General features: G+C 47.0%; 1 protein-coding gene across 1 annotated transcript in view; it reads right to left on the bottom strand.

The window, feature by feature from the left end:
• The window catches only part of LOC120027047 (thrombospondin type-1 domain-containing protein 7A-like), a 100915-nt gene that overhangs the window by 32098 nt on the left and 49011 nt on the right, over positions 1–19806 (bottom strand). The window contains exons 9-11 of the mRNA XM_038971891.1: positions 15559–15714; positions 8966–9169; positions 8279–8361 (exon numbers count right to left, since the gene is read on the bottom strand). Coding sequence (XP_038827819.1) covers positions 8279–8361; positions 8966–9169; positions 15559–15714 — 443 coding nt within the window. The remainder of the gene's footprint in view (positions 1–8278; positions 8362–8965; positions 9170–15558; positions 15715–19806) is intronic.

Below are 19806 nucleotides of genomic sequence, written 5' to 3'. Positions count from 1 at the left end.
TCATCACTCCATCCCATACCCATCACTATCCCCACCCTTATCCTCACTCCATCCCACACCCACCACATCCCCCAGCCTTATCCTCACTCCATCCCATACCCACCACTACCCCCATTCCATCCTCACTCTATCCCATACCCATCACTACCCCCACCCTTATCCTCACTCCATGTCATACCCACCACAACCCCCACCCTTATCCTCACTCCATCCCATACCCACCACTACCTCATTCCATCCTCACTACCTCCATTCCATCCTCAATCCATCCCATACCCACCAATACCCCCACCCTTATCCTCACTCCATCCCATACCCACCACAACCCCTACCCTTATCCTCACTCCATCCATACCACCACTACCCCCACCCTTATCCTCACTCCATCCCATCCCATACCCACCACAACCCCCACCCTTATCCTCACTCCATCCCATACCCATTACAACCCCCACCCTTAACCTCACTCTATCCCATACCCATCACAACACCCACCCTTATCCTCACTCCATCCCATACCCACCACAACCCCCACCCTTATCCTCACTCCATCCCATACCCACCACTACCCCCACCCTTATCCTCACTCCATCCATCCCATACCCACCACAACCCCCACCCTTATCCTCACTCCATCCCATACCCACCACAACACCCACCCTTATCCTCACTCCATCCCATTCCCATCACAACCCCCACCCTTATCCTCAACCCTTCCCATACCCTCCACTACCCCCATTCCATCCCCACTCTATCCCATACCCATCACTACCCCCACTCTTATCATCACTCCATCCCATACCAACCACAACACCCACCCTTATTCTCACTCCATCCCATACCCACCACAACCCCATTCCTTCCTCACTCCATCCCATACCCACCACTACCCCATTCCATCCTCACTCCATCCCATACCCACCACTACCCCATTCAATCCTCACTCCATCCCATACCCACCACTACCCCATTCCATCCTCACTCCATCCCATACCCACCACTACCCCATTCAATCCTCACCCTATCCCATACCCACCACTACCCCATTCCATCCTCACTCCATCCCATACCCACCACTACCCCATTCAATCCTCACTCCATCCCATACCCACCACTACCCCCATTCCATCCTCACTCTATCCCATACCCATCACTACCCCCACCCTTATCCTCACTCCATCCCATACCCACCACAACCCCCACCCTTATCCTCACTCCATCCCATACCCACCACAACCCCCACCCTTATCCTCACTCTATCCCATACCCACCACAACCCCCACCCTTATCCTCACTCTATCCCATACCCACCACAACCCCCACCCTTATCCTCACTCCGTCCCATACCCACCACAACCCCATTCCATCCTCACTCCATCCCATATCCAACACTACCCCCACCCTTATCCTCACTCCATCCCATACCCACCACTACCCCATTCCATTCTCACTCCATCCCATACCCACCACTACCCCCATTCCATCCTCACTCCATCCCATACCCAACACTACCCCCACCCTTATCCTCACTCCATCCCATACCCACCACTACCCCATTCCATCCTCACTCCATCCCATACCCAACACTACCCCCACCCTTATCCTCACTCCATCCCATACCCAACACTACCTCCATTCCATCCTCACTCCATCCCATACCCACCACTACCCCACCCTTATCCTCACTCCATCCCATACCCACCACTACCCCATTCCAACTTCACTCCATCCCATACCCCCCACAACCCCACCCTTATCCTCACTCCATCCCATACCCACCACTACCCCCATTCCATCCTCACTCTATCCCATACCCATCACTACCCCCACTCTTATCCTCACACCATCCCATACCCAGCACAACCCCCACCCTTATCCTCACTCCATCCCATAAACACCACAACCCCCACCCTTATCCTCACTCCATCCCATACCCACCACAACCCCCACCCTTATCCTCACTCCATCCCATACCCACCACTACCCCCATTCCATCCTCACTCCATCCCATACCCACCACTACCTCATTCCATCCTCACTCCATCCCATACCCACCACTACCCATTCATCTCACTCCATCCCATAACCACCACTACCCCATTCCATCTTCACTCCATCCCATACCCACCACAACCCCATTCCATCCTCACTCCATCCCATAACCACCACTACCCCCACCCTTATCCTCACTCCATCCCATAACCACCACTACCCCCATTCCATCCTCACTCCATCCCATAACCACCACTACCCCCACCCTTATCCTCACTCCATCCCATACCCACCACTACCCCATTCCATTCTCACTCCATCCCATACCCACCACTACCCCATTCCATCTTCACTCCATCCCATACCCACCACTACCCCATTCCATCTTCACTCCATCCCATCCCACCACAACCCCATTCCATCCTCACTCCATCCCATAACCACCACTACCCCCATTCCATCCTCACTCCATCCCATACCCACCACTACCCCCACCCTTATCCTCACTCCATCCCATACCCACCACTACCCCCACCCTTATCCTCACTCCATCCCATACCCACCACTACCCCATTCCATTCTCACTCCATCCCATACCCACCACTAACCCCATTCCATCCTCACTCCATCCCATACCCACCACTACCCCCATTCCATCCTCACTCCATCCCATAACCACCACTACCCCCATTCCATCCTCACTCCATCCCATACCCACCACTACCCCATTCCATTCTCACTCCATCCCATACCACCAATCACCCCATTCCATCCTCACTGCATTCCCATACCCACACCCCCACTACCCCATTCCATTCCACTCCATCCCATACCCACCACTACCCCCATTCCATCCTCACTCCATCCCATACCCACCACTACCCCATTCCATCCTCACTCCATCCCATAACCACCACTACCCCCATTCCATCCTCACTCCATCCCATACCCACCACTACCCCATTCCATCCTCATCATCCCATACCCACCACTACCCCATTCATCTCACTCAACCCACCACTACCCCATTCCATCCTCACTCCATCCCATAACCACCACTACCCCAATTCCATCCTCACTCCATCCCATACCACCACTAACCCCATCTATCCTCACTTCATCCAATGCCCACCACTACCCCATTCCATCCTCACTCATCCCATTACTCACCCGACCCCATTCCATTCTCACTCCATCCCATAACCACCACTACCCCCATTCCATCCTCACTCCATCCCATAACCACCACTACCCCCATTCCATCCTCACTCCATCTCTCTTTTGTTTCTCCATTGGTTTCAGTGACCAGGATGCCACCACAACTCCCACTTCTACCCCTATCCTCATCACCCCCACCCTTTACCCCCTCCCTCTTTCCACAATCCCCTCCCCTTATCTTCACCCATCCTATCTTCACCCCAGGTCATCCGATAAAATATCTTTGTGAAACCCCTATTCTCACCCCATTGTATTCCAGCCCATCTCATCTCTCTTTCATGGTCCCCTCTCTCCTATCTGTACCAGTGATAAAAAGTCCTATAGCGACATGAGGAACCAGAGGAGCAGCCAGTCTGATGACATGTCTGGAGCCCCTTGGGGGAAACGAATCCATTTTCATCAGCAGACAACAGAAGAGCAATAAGGTCCAGTCAAGAGGGACTGGGGGGGGCCGCCATGGGGGCTGGGTGTGTGTGTGTGCGTGCATGCGTGCGTGCGTGCGTGCGTGCGTGCATGCGTGTGTGTGTGTGTGTGTGTATAGGGGGTGTTGAAATGGAAGTCTTCCATGCGATAGATTGGGTGAGGAAATCGTTTAATTGTTTGTATAACCATGTTTCCATCCACAGTTTTTATGCGAGTAAAGTCATACCACATTAAAAAAATTATGACAGCTTTGATGGAAACAGGAAGTTTGGTACAATTTTATAAATGCTGACAGATAATTTGTGCTTTTGACATGGTGGGATCTTTTTTGTGTCTGTAAAATGTATTATGCGAAAAATGGTAGTAGAAACAACTTTATACGCACACATTAATATAATAACCATCATATGAAAGTAAACTTGGAGTCACGCCATCTTCAAATAATATTTTTGCAGGAATCTCCTTGCGAATGATTTTGCCGAAGATTGTCCTCCCAGTACGACTCGGGAAGCATGCAGGTTATTAGGCTACAGATTAAATAAATTATGATGAACTTCACAGGGTGGTGAAAGTGCAAAGTGATGAGCTTGATGCTCCTTTCAATAAATATTGAGGGTCTTATTCTGGTGACATGAAGATCGATGCTTGACTGCTGTTTGACAAATACAAATATTCTCGCTCTTATCCATTATAATCTCATCGTGTAGGTAGCCTACACCCACAGCCTACCCGCAATGTATCTGCGAGCTGTTGGCTAGAGCACATGTGACAAGAGTAGGCACATTTGCTATTTAAAACAAAAGTTTTGTGCCAAAAATATCGGTAGAATTGAAAATGTTATAGAAATACATTGAACTTTTGATTTTTAATCGTTACATGAAAACGTAAGAGAAAATGTGTGCAATACCTCATCACGTATTGATTTTCATTCGCAAGAAGTCTGTTTGGTGGAAACACCAGGGGTGAGAAAATGCGCATGTTTTCTTTATGCAGATTTGAAAATATTCGCATGAATCTGTCACCAAAATTATGTACACCTAGTTAATGACAATGATTATTCTTATGGCTTTTGACTCACTGTCTTTTTGTGACATCTTTGTTTGACAGAATACTGTAGATTCTGTCTTAATCACAAGTCCTCAAGAGAGTCAAGACAGTAAAACAAACATGAATGTTGAAAGACAACAAACACGTACACACGAAAGGCTTTAATAATGAAGAGATTCATGACTTGCAAGAAGTACATTATTTGCAATGCAAATGAACAACAAACGTATTGAATCATGGACCGTTCAAATCCAAAACCTTTCAGAAAGTCCCCTCTTCCCCCCCATCCTCCCTTTCCCCGTCAAGCAAGTGTCTGGAAATCAATTCAACAAAACCCACAGAGGCGAAACAAGCTTCCAACCGATCAAAGGGATAATTCTCCTTTAACTTTTACACACCTCACATGAGAACCCCCCCCCCCCCCCCCCCCCCAGCTGGGTCTCATCTGTGTCTTGATGGAAAAGTACCAGACATCGTTTGACATATCCTCTATTTAACCCTGTCTCATTCCATCCAGGCGGGGAAAGACTTCTGTCGCACATAGATTTCACACACACACACACACACACACACACACACACACACACACACACACACACACACACACACACACACACACACACACACACACACACACACACACACACACACACACACACACACACACACACACACACACACACACACACACACACACACAGAACATACACACAGGAAACACACACACACTAATGTGGAAGAAAGACAGTGTAAATGGGATCTGACTGTGTGGAGCAGCACCAGATAATCTAATTTACCAGTAACTAAGTCTGATTCAACAGGGTGCAGCCGTAAAAACAAGCTCACCACATCCAGCAGCCATATTGTCTCTGTAAGTGGCAAAGAGTGATGGGAAGGTCACCATGAATGAAGAAATCAGAAATCTAGACAAAAAGGCTACCTGGGCTTGTTCACCACATAGCTAAATGGATCAATATAATACACAGAGTCTGTAGGTAGGGATTGAAAGAGGGATGGAGAGAGATAGAAAGTTGTGAAAATAAGGAGGTAGGAAGGGTTTAAAAAGGGGTAGGTAATAGGGAGTGGTGAGTAGAAGAGGGAGGGAGCCGAGGAGGGAAAGAGAGAGACTAGTGTTATTAGTGTTTCACCTCATCAATAGTACTACTTTATGTAAAAATCTCCCTTTCTCAGTTCAAATAGCATTCCTCATGTACCATACATCTTTCAATATACAATCTAGATATTCTTGTCCTCAGAAAGGAAGAGACCATTAGACTAGTAATCACCAAGGTTTACTTTCCGCTTCTAGTTAAGCTGCCTTTCCCCATTCGGCTACAATAAGAGGACTGTGTGTAATCAGCGTCACAGCAACAGCACGGTACAGGCAGCACCAGGCTCTGGCGGATGTGAATGGGAACCTTGATTACTTTTATAATATGAGAACTGATTGAGAAGTACCAACACACACACACACACATGAGCACGCGCACACACACACACTTACACTCCCTCCCTCCTTAGGGTACTCATTAGCGGGCAGTGTTCTATGGTTCAGGAATCTTCGGATAATTACTATATTCATATGCTGAATCTTAGTCGAACGAGAAAGAATAGAAAATTCCCAGGATGTAGAATACAATTACAACGCACAGTCCAATATTGAATCATGACAATTGAGTTCTTCACATTTCCCTTATAACACAATGGAGTGAGAAGGGATGCCATCGACATCTCTCATTTCTATTACCTTCTATTCATTGTTGGATTATTTAATCATCTTAAACTAAGATGAACTATTTCAGATATATTGAATTGGGATTCTATACAGGTGAATCACATCTTCATTCCTCTATAAATAAACTCACACTTCTAATCATTTGCATTGTTAAATTCTCAAGTCAGCTATGCATATTTTCTCCATTATTCTGAACTTAATTAAGTTTGGGTGAACGAAATTATTGAAATGAGACTAAACTGTATCTCTAAAACACAAGGGCCCCGTTGTTCTTCCCTGACTAAAACACAAGGCCCCTTCGCTCTTCCCTGACTAAAACACAAGGCCCCTTCGGTCTTCCCTGACTAAAACACAAGGCCCCTTCGCTCTTCCCTGACTAAAACACAAGGCCCCTTCGGTCTTCCCTGACTAAAACACAAGAACCCTTCGGTCTTCCCTGACTAAAACACAAGAACCCTTCGCTCTTCCCTGACTAAAACACAAGAACCCTTCGGTCTTCCCTGACTAAAACACAAGAACCCTTCGCTCTTCCCTGACTAAAACACAAGAACCCTTCGGTCTTCCCTGACTAAAACACAAGAACCCTTCGGTCTTCCCTGACTAAAACACAAGGTCCCTTCGCTCTTCCCTGACTAAAACATAAGGCCCCTTCGGTCTTCCCTGACTAAAACACAAGAACCCTTCGGTCTTCCCTGACTAAAACACAAGGCCCCTTCGGTCTTCCCTGACTAAAACACAAGGCCCCTTCGGTCTTCCCTGACTAAAACACAAGGTCCCTTCGGTCTTCCCTGACTAAAACACAAGGTCCCTTCGGTCTTCCCTGACTAAAACACAAGGCCCCTTCGCTCTTCCCTGACTAAAACACAAGGTCCCTTCGGTCTTCCCTGACTAAAACACAAGGTCCCTTCGGTCTTCCCTGACTAAAACACAAGAACCCTTCGGTCTTCCCTGACTAAAACACAAGAACCCTTCGGTCTTCCCTGACTAAAACACAAGAACCCTTCGGTCTTCCCTGACTAAAACACAAGGCCCCTTCGCTCTTCCCTGACTAAAACACAAGAACCCTTCGGTCTTCCCTGACTAAAACACAAGGCCCCTTCGGTCTTCCCTGACTAAAACACAAGGCCCCTTCGGTCTTCCCTGACTAAAACACAAGGTCCCTTCGGTCTTCCCTGACTAAAACACAAGGTCCCTTCGGTCTTCCCTGACTAAAACACAAGGTCCCTTCGGTCTTCCCTGACTAAAACACAAGGCCCCTTCGGTTTTCCCTGACTAAAACGCTCACCTCCCAAACCACATAAAAAAACGCCTCAGTTACACTCCTTCCAAAGTGCACCTATTACACATGCCATAACAAATGTTTGCTCTGTGTCAGACACGATCAGAGAATAATGCGATCTATGTGAAGACGGGTTTGAGGAGTTGTGCATCTCTTTGATTTTAGCATCTTGGTTCGGCACTGTTAGAAAAACAATCTACATCGTAGGAGACAATGGTAGAGTTGTCATTTGGTGTGTGAATAAGAATGAGGAAAGTAAAGGATTTAAATTTGTGCCCTGTTAGACTAAGACTATACCAACCAACCAAATAAAGGTGCTCTCTTCAGTCTTCAAATGGTGGACATCTACAGTACTACAAGTAGCCAATAGAACCGTGCTTGCCAAAAGCAACAAGCACTGTGGTTACTGTTTCTTAATTTACTCTCACATGCTAACTGAATTCTGTCTCTGTAGCCCAGTTTCATTTGGAGAGAACATGAACAAGCAGGTGCTGTATATCTATCTCTGTCCCTGTGTGTGTGTGTGTGTCCCTCCTCAGGCCGTGCCAGCACAGCTCTGTGTGTGTCTCAGCGAGCACAATTACGACCAGCAGTGGCTCGTGCCTGGCCCCTTGGCCCCATGGGATATCAGGCAGCACGCCATGGCTGGTGTGGCTGCAGTCAAACCCTTTAGCACAAAGCTTTACACACGCACACACACAGGCAGGCATGCACACACAAGCCTCCATAGCTCTGTGCAATCTTAGGATCAAGGCAAACAATAAATATAATAAATATCCACAAAACAAGATTGCTACAGAAACAGTAATTACCCTTTCGGACGGACGGACGGACGGACGGACGGACGGACGCACGCACGCACGCACACACACAATTGGGCATTGTCTAAGGCCGAGCCCCTGCAGGCACAGTTTAAGGCAGTAAAGCTAAAGCCAAAACAATATGGCTCTCTGAGCCGCAATTCACCCAAAACGTATTGTAACACAACCCCTGAACAAACCATGAAAATCCATTGTTACACGGTAATTAACACATCGATACAATGGACTTATGTCACCCATCTCTCTCTCTCTCTCTCTCTCTCTCTCTCTCTCTCTCTCTCTCTCTCTCTCTCTCTCTCTCTCTCTCTCTCTCTCTCTCTCTCTCTCTCTCTCTCTCTCTCTGTCTCTCTCTCTCTCTCTCTCTCTCTCTCTCTCTCTCTCTCTCTCTCTCTCTCTCTCTCTCTCTCTCTCTCTCTCTCTCTCTCTCTCTCTCTCTCTTTATTTATTTACCATCACCGTTGACACACTGGACTTGTGGTATCTGGGTGCCTGGTCCACACTCTCTCTCGTTGTCCGGGATACACTCATCCAGCTTCATCAGCAGCCAATCATAGCAGCTGGGCTCGTCACATGGTATGGCCTCCACCAGGTGAGGGCAGCTTCCTGTTCCTACCGTGGGCTCATTGACGATACTCCTCTTCCTCAGTTTGAACCCTGGTAGGAAAAGACAGGAAAACAGATATAGGTATACCATACATAGCTGTATAATTATGCCATTCTATGATCTGCTTCTACTAACCCAAATAACATTGAAATAAAGTATAGTCACCCTCTGTGGTAACCCTTTTCAGGGCCTCCCTCAACATCAACCTCCCCTCTGTGGTAACCCTTTTCAGGGCCTCCCTCAACATCAACCTCCCCCTCTGTGGTAACCCTTTTCAGGATAGCTTAACTTGTTTTTCAAGGAGTCACAACTTAATGTCTAACTTCAGTACATGAAGTTCCCCCTCTCTTCTGCTACCGTCACAGTGTGTCTTGGCTTTGATGATAACATTTATGTATTTATTTATTTAACACGACAGGACCATTAAGCCCCAGAAGATGGCATACATTAGAGAAACAGCTTCCCATAATGACTATTATTATTCTCTCCTCATTAACCCAGGCTTTTACCCAAAGTGACTCATGTATACTAATGTATGCAGCAATCCATTAATACGGCTGGGATTTGTGCTGTTCAAAGGCCGAGGGCTTTCCTCTCGCTATGCTCAAGGACATGCAAGTGGTGATTGCTGGTGTGTGTATGTGTGTGCCTGTGTACGTGCATGTGTGTGTGTTATGTTAACGCCTGCCTGCCCAGCCCAATGTCACCTTACCCCCAGCCCCAGGGTCTAATCCCCACTGTTGCTACAGCCTGATAAGAGAGGAGGACCATGGGGGAGCCAGCAGAACTGGAGGACTCAGGTGGATGTGGATATATTTCCTCTGATTATTTTAGATTCGGTCCTTTTCTTCCCGAACCCTCTATTTAATCAGTAGGGTCAGCTGGAGGATGGAGGTGTGTTGTCAGGTGTCAGGGCTGAGGTGGATGGTTTAGTTGAACAGGGACAGGGGTGTGAAGAGAAGGGGAGAGGAGGAGGGTTTAGTTGAACAGGGACAGGGGTGTGAAGAGAAGGGGAGAGGAGGAGGGTTTAGTTGAACAGGGACAGGGGTGTGAAGAGAAGGGGAGAGGAGGAGGGTTTAGTTGAACAGGGACAGGGGTGTGAAGAGAAGGGGAGAGGAGGAGGGTTTAGTTGAACAGGGACAGGGGTGTGAAGAGAAGGGGAGAGGAGGAGGGTTTAGTTGAACAGGGACAGGGGTGTGAAGAGAAGGGGAGAGGAGGAGGGTTTAGTTGAACAGGGACAGGGGTGTGAAGAGAAGGGGAGAGGAGGAGGGTTTAGGAAAGGTGAAGGGCATAGGGGGTGGGGGTGTAATAGAGGGGGTAATGGATAGGGGTCCAGACAGGGTTTTTTCTTTAATATCACTACTGTCTGTCGAACCACAGTAAAGAACAGCAAAATGAACCGATTGACTGAGCACTTTCCACCCTGTCAGAGCCCGAGGACTCTTTGCACAGATAAACATATTGATGGAGAAAAGTGTAGGCTATAATGACTTCTCCACTACAGTATGGTGTTGTAGCATCTCAAAGGCCGCGGCTGAGACACGTATCTAAGAAACCAGCCAATATTTTGAAAACCTATCTCCCACAAACAGTGCAGTATGTTACTAGAATCCATAAAATACTGGTGGATAGACACTATTACAGTGTGTGTGTGCAGACAGTCCATTTGGACAGCCAACACAAAAAGTGACAAACATTGATTGAACTAATACTGGGAGATCAGGTCATGTTGATGCTGCATAGAGCTCGTTGTCATGAAATGCCCAGAGGATGGTCTGAGAGTTTGCTTCTCTCGGCTAATGAGAGCCAGGGTGTACACACACACAGACGGGTACGGACAAACACACACTCCAGTCAAGGTTGTGTGTGTGCTATATGACATACTGTACAGTAGTGTGAGACACAGAGAAGAAGAAAGAGAGAGAGCGAGAGAGAGAGAGAGAGAGAGGGAGAGAGAGAGCGAGAGAGAGAGAGAGAGATAGATAGAGAAAGAGAGAGAGATGCGAGTGAATCAATCTTTAAGATGCATGGGGGACAATTTCTCGGCGTCCCTTCCATTTGAGATGCTTCATTAGGGTAGAGTCAATATGCATTAGTCACCATGGTGGAGGTGATGAAGGGGGTTGGTGCTAAGAGATTGCTGCTGCCACTGTTCTGTTCCTGTACCAGCAATAATTAAGGGCTGAGCCAGCCAGCATGTATGTGTATCTGTGTGTGACTGTGAGTCCTTGGCGTCCACATCACTAAGAACTTAATATGGTCCATCCACACCCACACAGTCGTGAAGAGGGCACGGCAGTGCCTCGTCCCTCTCAGGAGGCTGAAAAGATTTGGCATGGGCCCTGAGATACTCAAAAGTTATACAGCTACGCCATCGAGAGCATCTTGACTGGCTGCATCAGTGCTTGGTGTGGCAACTGCTTGGCCTCTGACCGCAAGGCACTACAGAGGGTACATCACTGGAGCCGAGCTCCCTGCCATCCAGAACCTCTATACCAGGCGGTGTCAGAGGAAGGTCCGAAAAATTGGCAAAAACTCAAGCCACCCAAGCCATAGACTGTTGGCAAATGGTACCGGAGCATCAGCTCTCGGACCAACAGGCTCCGAGACAGCTTCTACCCCCAAACCATAAGACTGCTAAATATCCAGACTGCTATATAGTCAATTAATGGTACCCAAACTGTCTGTACTGACTCTATCTTGCACTGACCCTACGCACACTCACTATAATATACATACAAACCACATACACACTCACTCACACACACTACACTGTTACACCAACACAAAAGCCTCATACATTCACAAACACTACATACGCCGGACATCCTGCCCGCTCGACCCCATCCCCTCTTCCCTTCTCCAAACCATCTCTGGAGACCTTTTCACATCCCTCATCAACTCATCCCTGACCACTCGCTGCGTCCCCTCTGACTTCAAAATGGCCCTCCTCAAGAAACCAACACTGGACTCATCTGATGTCAAAAACTATAGACCTGTATCCCTTCTTTCTTTTCTTTCCAAAACACTTGAACAAGCTGTCTCTGATCAACTCTCTCGTTATCTCTCTCAGAATGATCTTCTTGACCCTAACCAGTCAGGCTTCAAGACTGGTCACTGAAACGAGACTGCTCTTCTCTGTGTCACGGAGGCTCTCCGCACTGCCAAAGCTGCCTCTCTCTCCTCTGTTTGCACACTCTTAGATCTATCCGCTGCCTTTGACACCGTGAACCTCCTCTCCACCCTCTCAGGGCTGGGCGTCTTAGGCTCTGCACACTCTTGGATTGCATCCTACCTGGCAGGCTGCTCTTACCAGGTCAAGTAGAGAGGATCTGTGTCTGGACCACGTACTTTCACTACTGGTGTCCCCCAGGGCTCGGTTCTAGGCCCTCTCCTCTTCTCTCTATACACCAAATCACACTGCTCCATCATATCCTCACATGGTCTCTCCTATCATCGCTATGCGGATGACACTCAACCAGTTTTCTCCTTTCCCTTGTAATATCTGGTCTGGACTACTGCAGCTCGCTGTTGGCTGGGCTCCTTGCTGGTGCCATCAAACGCCTGCAACTTATCCAGAACACTGCAGCCCGCCTGGTTTTCAACCTTCCCAAGTCACCTCACTCCTCCGTACACTCCACTGGCTACCAGTCAAAGCTCACATCCACTACAAGACCATGATGCTTGCCTACGGGGCAGCAAGAGGAATTGCCCCTCTTTACCAACCCGAGCACTATGTTCTGCCACCTTTGGTCTCTTGGCCATCCGACCCCTGCCGGAGACAAGCTCCCGCTCAGCCCTGTCCGAGCTCTTCTCTGTCCTGACACCCCAATGGTGGAACCAGCTTCCCCCTGAAGCTAGGATAACAGAGTCCTTGCCCATCTTCCGAAAGCACCTGAAACCCTACCTCTTCAAACAGTATCTTAAATACCCCCCACCTAAAAATAAAAAACTGAACCAACACTTGCACTTGACCTTTTAAAGCTCTGACTTTGCTGATAGCTAGTTTATTGAGGAAAAGTTAACTACTATGCCTGTGATACTGATGTGGTTGTCCCACCTAGCTATCTTTAGACGAATGCACTAACTGTCAACACACAAACACATACCGACACAACACAAACACACATACTGTACATACACGCACACACTCACACACTTTTACACTCATCATTTGCTGCTGCTACTATATTCTTTATTTTACTCTTGTTATTATCTATCCTGATGTCTAGTCACTTTACCCTGCCTTCATGTACATATCTACCTCAAATACCTCTGCATATTGTTCTGGTACTGGTACTCCCTGTATATAGCTCCATTCTTGTGTATTTTATTTTACTCCTCTTGTGTTAATTACTATACGTCTTTGGGTGCTGTATTGATACGTCTTTGGGTGCTGTATTGACACGTCTTTGGGTGCTGTATTGACACGTCTTTGGGTTCTGTATTGATACGTCTTTGGGTGCTGTACTGACACGTCTTTGGGTGCTGTACTGATACGTCTTTGGGTGCTGTACTGATACGTCTTTGGGTGCTGTACTGATACGTCTTTGGGTGCTGTATTGATACGTCTTTGGGTGCTGTACTGATACGTCTTTGGGTGCTGTACTGATACGTCTTTGGGTGCTGTACTGATACGTCTTTGGGTGCTGTATTGATACGTCTTTGGGTGCTGTATTGATACGTCTTTGGGTGCTGTATTGACACGTCTTTGGGTGCTGTATTGGTACGTCTTTGGGTGCTGTATTGATACGTCTTTGGGTGCTGTACTGATACGTCTTTGGGTGCTGTACTGATACGTCTTTGGGTGCTGTATTGATATGTCTTTGGGTGCTGTATTGATACGTCTTTGGGTGCTGTATTGATACGTCTTTGGCTGCTGTACTGATACGTCTTTGGGTGCTGTATTGATACGTCTTTGGGTGCTGTACTGATACGTCTTTGGGTGCTGTACTGATACGTCTTTGGGTGCTGTATTGATACGTCTTTGGGTGCTATATTGATACGTCTTTGGGTGCTGTATTGATAATTTGTGGGTGCTGTATTGATACGTCTTTGGGTGCTGTATTGATACATCTTTGGGTGCTGTATTCATAATTTGTGGGTGCTGTATTGATACATCTTTGGGTGCTGTATTCATAATTTTTGGGTGCTGTATTGATACATCTTTGGGTGCTGTATTCAGAATTTTTGGGTGCTGTATTGATACATCTTTGGGTGCTGTATTCATAATTTTTGGGTGCTGTATTGATACATCTTTGTGTGCTGTATTGACACGTCTTTGGGTGCTGTATTGACATGTCTTTGGGTGCTGTATTGATACATCCATGGGTGCTGTATTCATACGTTTTGGGTGCTGTATTGATTCGTCTTTGGGTGCTGTATTGACACGTCTTTGGGTGCTGTATTGATCCATCTTTGGGTGCTGTATTCATACGTTTTGGGTGCTGTATTGATACGTCTTTGGGTGCTGTATTGACACGTCTTTGGGTACTGTACTGATACGTCTTTGGGTGCTATACTGATACGTCTTTGGGTGCTGTATTGACACGTCTTTGGGTGCTGTATTGATACATCTTTGGGTGCTGTATTCATACATTTTGGGTGCTGCATTGATACGTCTTTGGTTGCTGTATTGACACATCTTTGGGTGCTGTATTGATACGTTTTGGGTGCTGTATTGATACATCTTTGGGTGCTGTATTGACACGTCTTTGGGTGCTGTATTGATACGTCTTTGGGTGCTGTATTGATACGTCTTTGGGTGCTGTATTGATACATCTTTGGGTGCTGTATTCATATTTTTTGGGTGCTGTATTGATACATCTTTGTGTGCTGTATTGACACGTCTTTGGGTGCTGTATTGACATGTCTTTGGGTGCTGTACTGATACGTCTTTGGGTGCTGTACTGACACGTCTTTGGGTGCTGTATTGATACGTCTTTGGGTGCTGTATTGATACGTCTTTGGGTGCTGTATTGATACGTCTTTGGGTGCTGTATTGATACGTCTTTGGGTGCTGTATTGATACGTCTTTGGGTGCTGTATTGACACATCTTTGGGTGCTGTATTGATACGTCTTTGGGTGCTGTACTGATACGTCTTTGGGTGCTGTACTGATACGTCTTTGGGTGCTGTATTGATACGTCTTTGGGTGCTGTACTGACACGTCTTTGGGTGCTGTATTGATACGTCTTTGGGTGCTGTATTGATACTTCTTTGGGTGCTGTATCCCAGCCCGGAGTAATAAAAAGAAAAAAAATCATATTCATCATTACTAAAGTATAGCTATTACTGTTACACCCAGTGTGTGGTGTTCCAATGCCATACTTTCAAGATGGCCGTCTATTTGACTGAATGGGTATCGAAGTCAAGACTTGTGTTAGCCCACAAAGCTAAAGCCTAGGCATAACCGCAATTACAGCAGTATTCCACCCACCTTTCTTGGCAGCTGTGTCCAGGCAGTTTTCAAAGGTGCATGGTCCCCAGGCACCCCAGGAGGACACGTCACACTCCACAGGACAGGGGATGTGGCACAGCTGGGTGGTGTTGGGGGGCGGGCTGAGGCACAGGTCACCATCAACGGGCCTGGAGGCTAGAAACACAGAGAGATCCACAGAGACATGATGTCAGAACAGGGCAGGAGATGTGGCGTAACTAGGTAATGTTGAGGGCAGGACCAGGCATAGGTCACTGTTTACAAGTATGAAAACATACAATAACACGATGTTGGAAATCTAAGTTGTACAGTGATATGACCTTAGAGATTATCCATATTTACATGTAATATAGTTGACATACTGAGCTGTATTATTACTGTCACTATGGATCTACCTACTTTTATCCTGGCCCTCTCCATCTGAGTAGTGGGTTAAAACTTCAGTCTAATGGATGAAAATGAATCATGAATCGTTCCACCAGTCATGAATAAAGCTCACACCAACTAAAACCCCACAGGAATGTTCATAGTCATGAATATTCCTACCCTCACGCCATCTCAAATCCAAGACAACATTTAGCAAACAGTATGGCCTTTCATTTGTTCGTCATCCTTCCAAATCCAGTCTAGTTGAAACAACAAATGCCTTTTTTCCCCAAAGAGCAGATCAGGCCAGCCCGGTGCTGCTCAATGACTGACACACACGCACGCACGCACGCACGCACGCACGCACGCACGCACGCACGCACGCACGCACGCACACACACACACACACACACACACACACACACACACACACACACACACACACACACACACACACACACACACACGGTGGATAAAGCAATGAGCAGTAGGTGAGTCTCTATAAGGTCACTGCTCTGATGAGTCATTCCCATCGCTCCATCACCATGCTGTGACTGAAGCCTGAGTCTGACTCATTCACATGCAAATTTCTACCACTTGGCCAAAGGTCTGTCCTTTGAATACTGTCTTTTAAAATATGTGTGTAAGTGTGTGCCTATCGAGTGATAATCCGTTTTGTCAATCTGTGAAGCATTTTAGTCTATTTTAGTAATTATAAAATCCCTCTGGCAATGCTAGCTGAGTTGGAGCAATCAAGAGGAGTAGGCTACATATCCTTTAAAGCAGGGGTGTCAAACTCATTCCATCGAGGGCCTAGTGTCTGCGGGTTTTCATTTCTTTCTTTCAATTAAGACTTAGACAACCAGGTGAGGGGACTTTTTTTACTAATTAGTGACCTTAATTCATCAATCAAGTACAAGGGAGGAGCAAAAACCTGCAGACACTCGGCCCTCCGTGGGATGAGTTTGACACGTGCTTTAAAGTGTTTTGAATGGAGGCTTACCTCCGCCACTTTAGAAGGCTTACCTATTGTTTTAAAACACAGCCATTCATATTACCTGTGTGTGTGTGTCACACCTGTGTGTGTGTGTGTGTGTGTGTGTGTGTGTGTGTGTGTGTGTGTGTGTGTGTGTGTGTGTGTGTGTGTGTGTGTGTGTGTGTGTGTGTGTGTGTGTGTCACACCTGTGTGTGTGTGTGTGTGTGTGTGTGTGTGTGTGTGTGTGTGTGTGTGTGTGTGTGTGTGAGTGTGTGTGTGTGTGTGTGTGTGTGTGTGTGTGTGTGTGTGTGTGTGTGTGTGTGTGTGTGTGTGTGTGTGTGTGTGTGTGTGTGTGTTTGTGTGTGTGTGTGTGGACTGAAGTAGCTACTGTATTTTGTCATCCTCCATAATAGCAAAGGGCTGATTAATGAACGACTCCGTGCTGGGTGACCTTGGTTTGTGGTGCCACATGCGTCTCTCGCTCTGTCTCCTGCCAGATGGTCTCGTCTAGTCTCTACGCTGCCTTACACACCACACCACGGAGGGGTTCCTGGGGCCCTCCAAGCCCAGCCAGACACCTGCGGCTCGCCACTCTCCTCCACTCTCTGTCAACCCATGCCATCATCATCTATAACTGTACTTCCGGATGGCATCACACAGCCAGCCGTTCTACTGCTAGCTACAGAATGTCTCTATGGGCCTTCTAATAAGGATCCATATTGATTACAACCAAACAGAACAGAGCTGGCTAGAACTGAACAGTAACATCAGATTCACTGGCTCCCTGCACTCTCCCTCCCTGCTGCTTCTCCCTGTTGTCCATATCGGAACCCCCACGGAATACGTATCTACATCTGTTCTGTTTAGCCAAACATGAGCTGTGGTATTATTACATTGGCAGAAATATTATTGTGTGTGTGTATATGTGTGCGTGCTTGTGTGTGAGAGAGTGCGTACGTGCGTGCGTGCGTGCGTTGGTTAAGATAATCAATGCTTCTTATGCACACTTCATTTCAGCAGCATTTTGGCATTCATAACATGGGTTTGTTGAAGCCAGCTGTAATCCCCAGAATGATTGAAACAGGGAGTTTTGTGTCCAAATAAAGCTTTTTTCCTATGTTAATGCCACTGAGAATGCGTACAAACACAACAAGCTTATATGACTAATCTGGCAGAGAGGCGGTAGGGAGTTCAGAGACACCACTGCTCCGCACACACACGCACGCACACGCACACACACACACACACACCACACAGCCTCAGTCAAATCACAAATCACAAAAAAGATCAGCCTTGAAAGTAAAAAACAAGATTACATCAGTTTAAATCAGACTGAAGATTTTGCTCTGTTACAGCTGAGATGGAGATTTATGAACAATGCTTCATAGACTCAGCAGTATATTGCCTGAGATTAGACAAATTCTGTGTTGATCCCTATAATAACCCAGAACTGTGTATTTCATGTTTTGTACCAGGTGTGTAATGTTTAGTTTTGAAGACAGGAGAGATGATTGAGAAGGAAAATGAGAGAAGAGAGTGTAGAATGAGAAAGTGAATTCCAAAAGTGGATGGGGAAGATGTAATTGTGCCATAGAGCTGACAGGAAAGGATTGAAAGGACAATATGTGTAACGGCAGCTGCTATGCTTTCCTACCTCTCACTCTACCTCTCTATCCATCCTACCTCTCACTCTACCTCTCTATCCATCCTACCTCTCACTCTACCTCTCTATCCATCCTTCTCTCACTCTACCTCTCTATCCATCCTTCTCTCACTCTACCTCTCTATCCATCCTACCTCTCACTCTACCTCTCTATCCATCCTACCTCTCACTCTACCTCTCTATCCATCCTACCTCTCACTCTACCTCTCTATCCATCCTTCTCTCACTCTACCTCTCTATCCATCCTACCTCTCACTCTACCTCTCTATCCATCCTACCTCTCAATCTACCTCTCTATCCATCCTTCTCTCACTCTACCTCTCTATCCATCCTTCTCTCACTCTACCTCTCTATCCATCCTTCTCTCACTCTACCTCTCTATCCATCCTTCTCTCACTCTACCTCTCTATCCATCCTTCTCTCACTCTACCTCTCTATCCATCCTTCTCTCACTCTACCTCTCTATCCATCCTTCTCTCACTCTACCTCTCTATCCATCCTTCTCTCACTCTACCTCTCTATCCATCCTTCTCTCACTCTACCTCTCTATCCATCCTTCTCTCACTCTACCTCTCTATCCATCCTTCTCTCACTCTACCTCTCTATCCATCCTACCTCTCACTCTACCTCTCTATCCATCCTTCTCTCACTCTACCTCTCTATCCATCCTTCTCTCACTCTACCTCTCTATCCATCCTACCTCTCACTCTACCTCTCTATCCATCCTTCTCTCACTCTACCTCTCTATCCATCCTTCTCTCACTCTACCTCTCTATCCATCCTTCTCTCACTCTACCTCTCTATCCATCCTTCTCTCACTCTACCTCTCTATCCATCCTTCTCTCACTCTACCTCTCTATCCATCCTTCTCTCACTCTACCTCTCTATCCATCCTTCTCTCACTCTACCTCTCTATCCATCCTTCTCTCACTCTACCTCTCTATCCATCCTTCTCTCACTCTACCTCTCTATCCATCCTTCTCTCACTCTACCTCTCTATCCATCCTACCTCTCACTCTACCTCTCTATCCATCCTTCTCTCACTCTACCTCTCTATCCATCCTTCTCTCACTCTACCTCTCTATCCATCCTTCTCTCACTCTACCTCTCTATCCATCCTACCTCTAACTCTACCTCTCTATCCATCCTACCTCTCACTCTACCTCTCTATCCATCCTACCTCTCACTCTACCTCTCTATCCATCCTACCTCTCACTCTACCTCTCTATCCATCCTACCTCTC

Source organism: Salvelinus namaycush, chromosome 32, assembly GCF_016432855.1.
Source record: "Salvelinus namaycush isolate Seneca chromosome 32, SaNama_1.0, whole genome shotgun sequence".
Lineage (NCBI taxonomy): Eukaryota > Metazoa > Chordata > Actinopteri > Salmoniformes > Salmonidae > Salvelinus > Salvelinus namaycush.
Note: the sequence above shows the minus strand (reverse complement) of the source record. Positions and strands in the feature narration are given on the sequence as shown.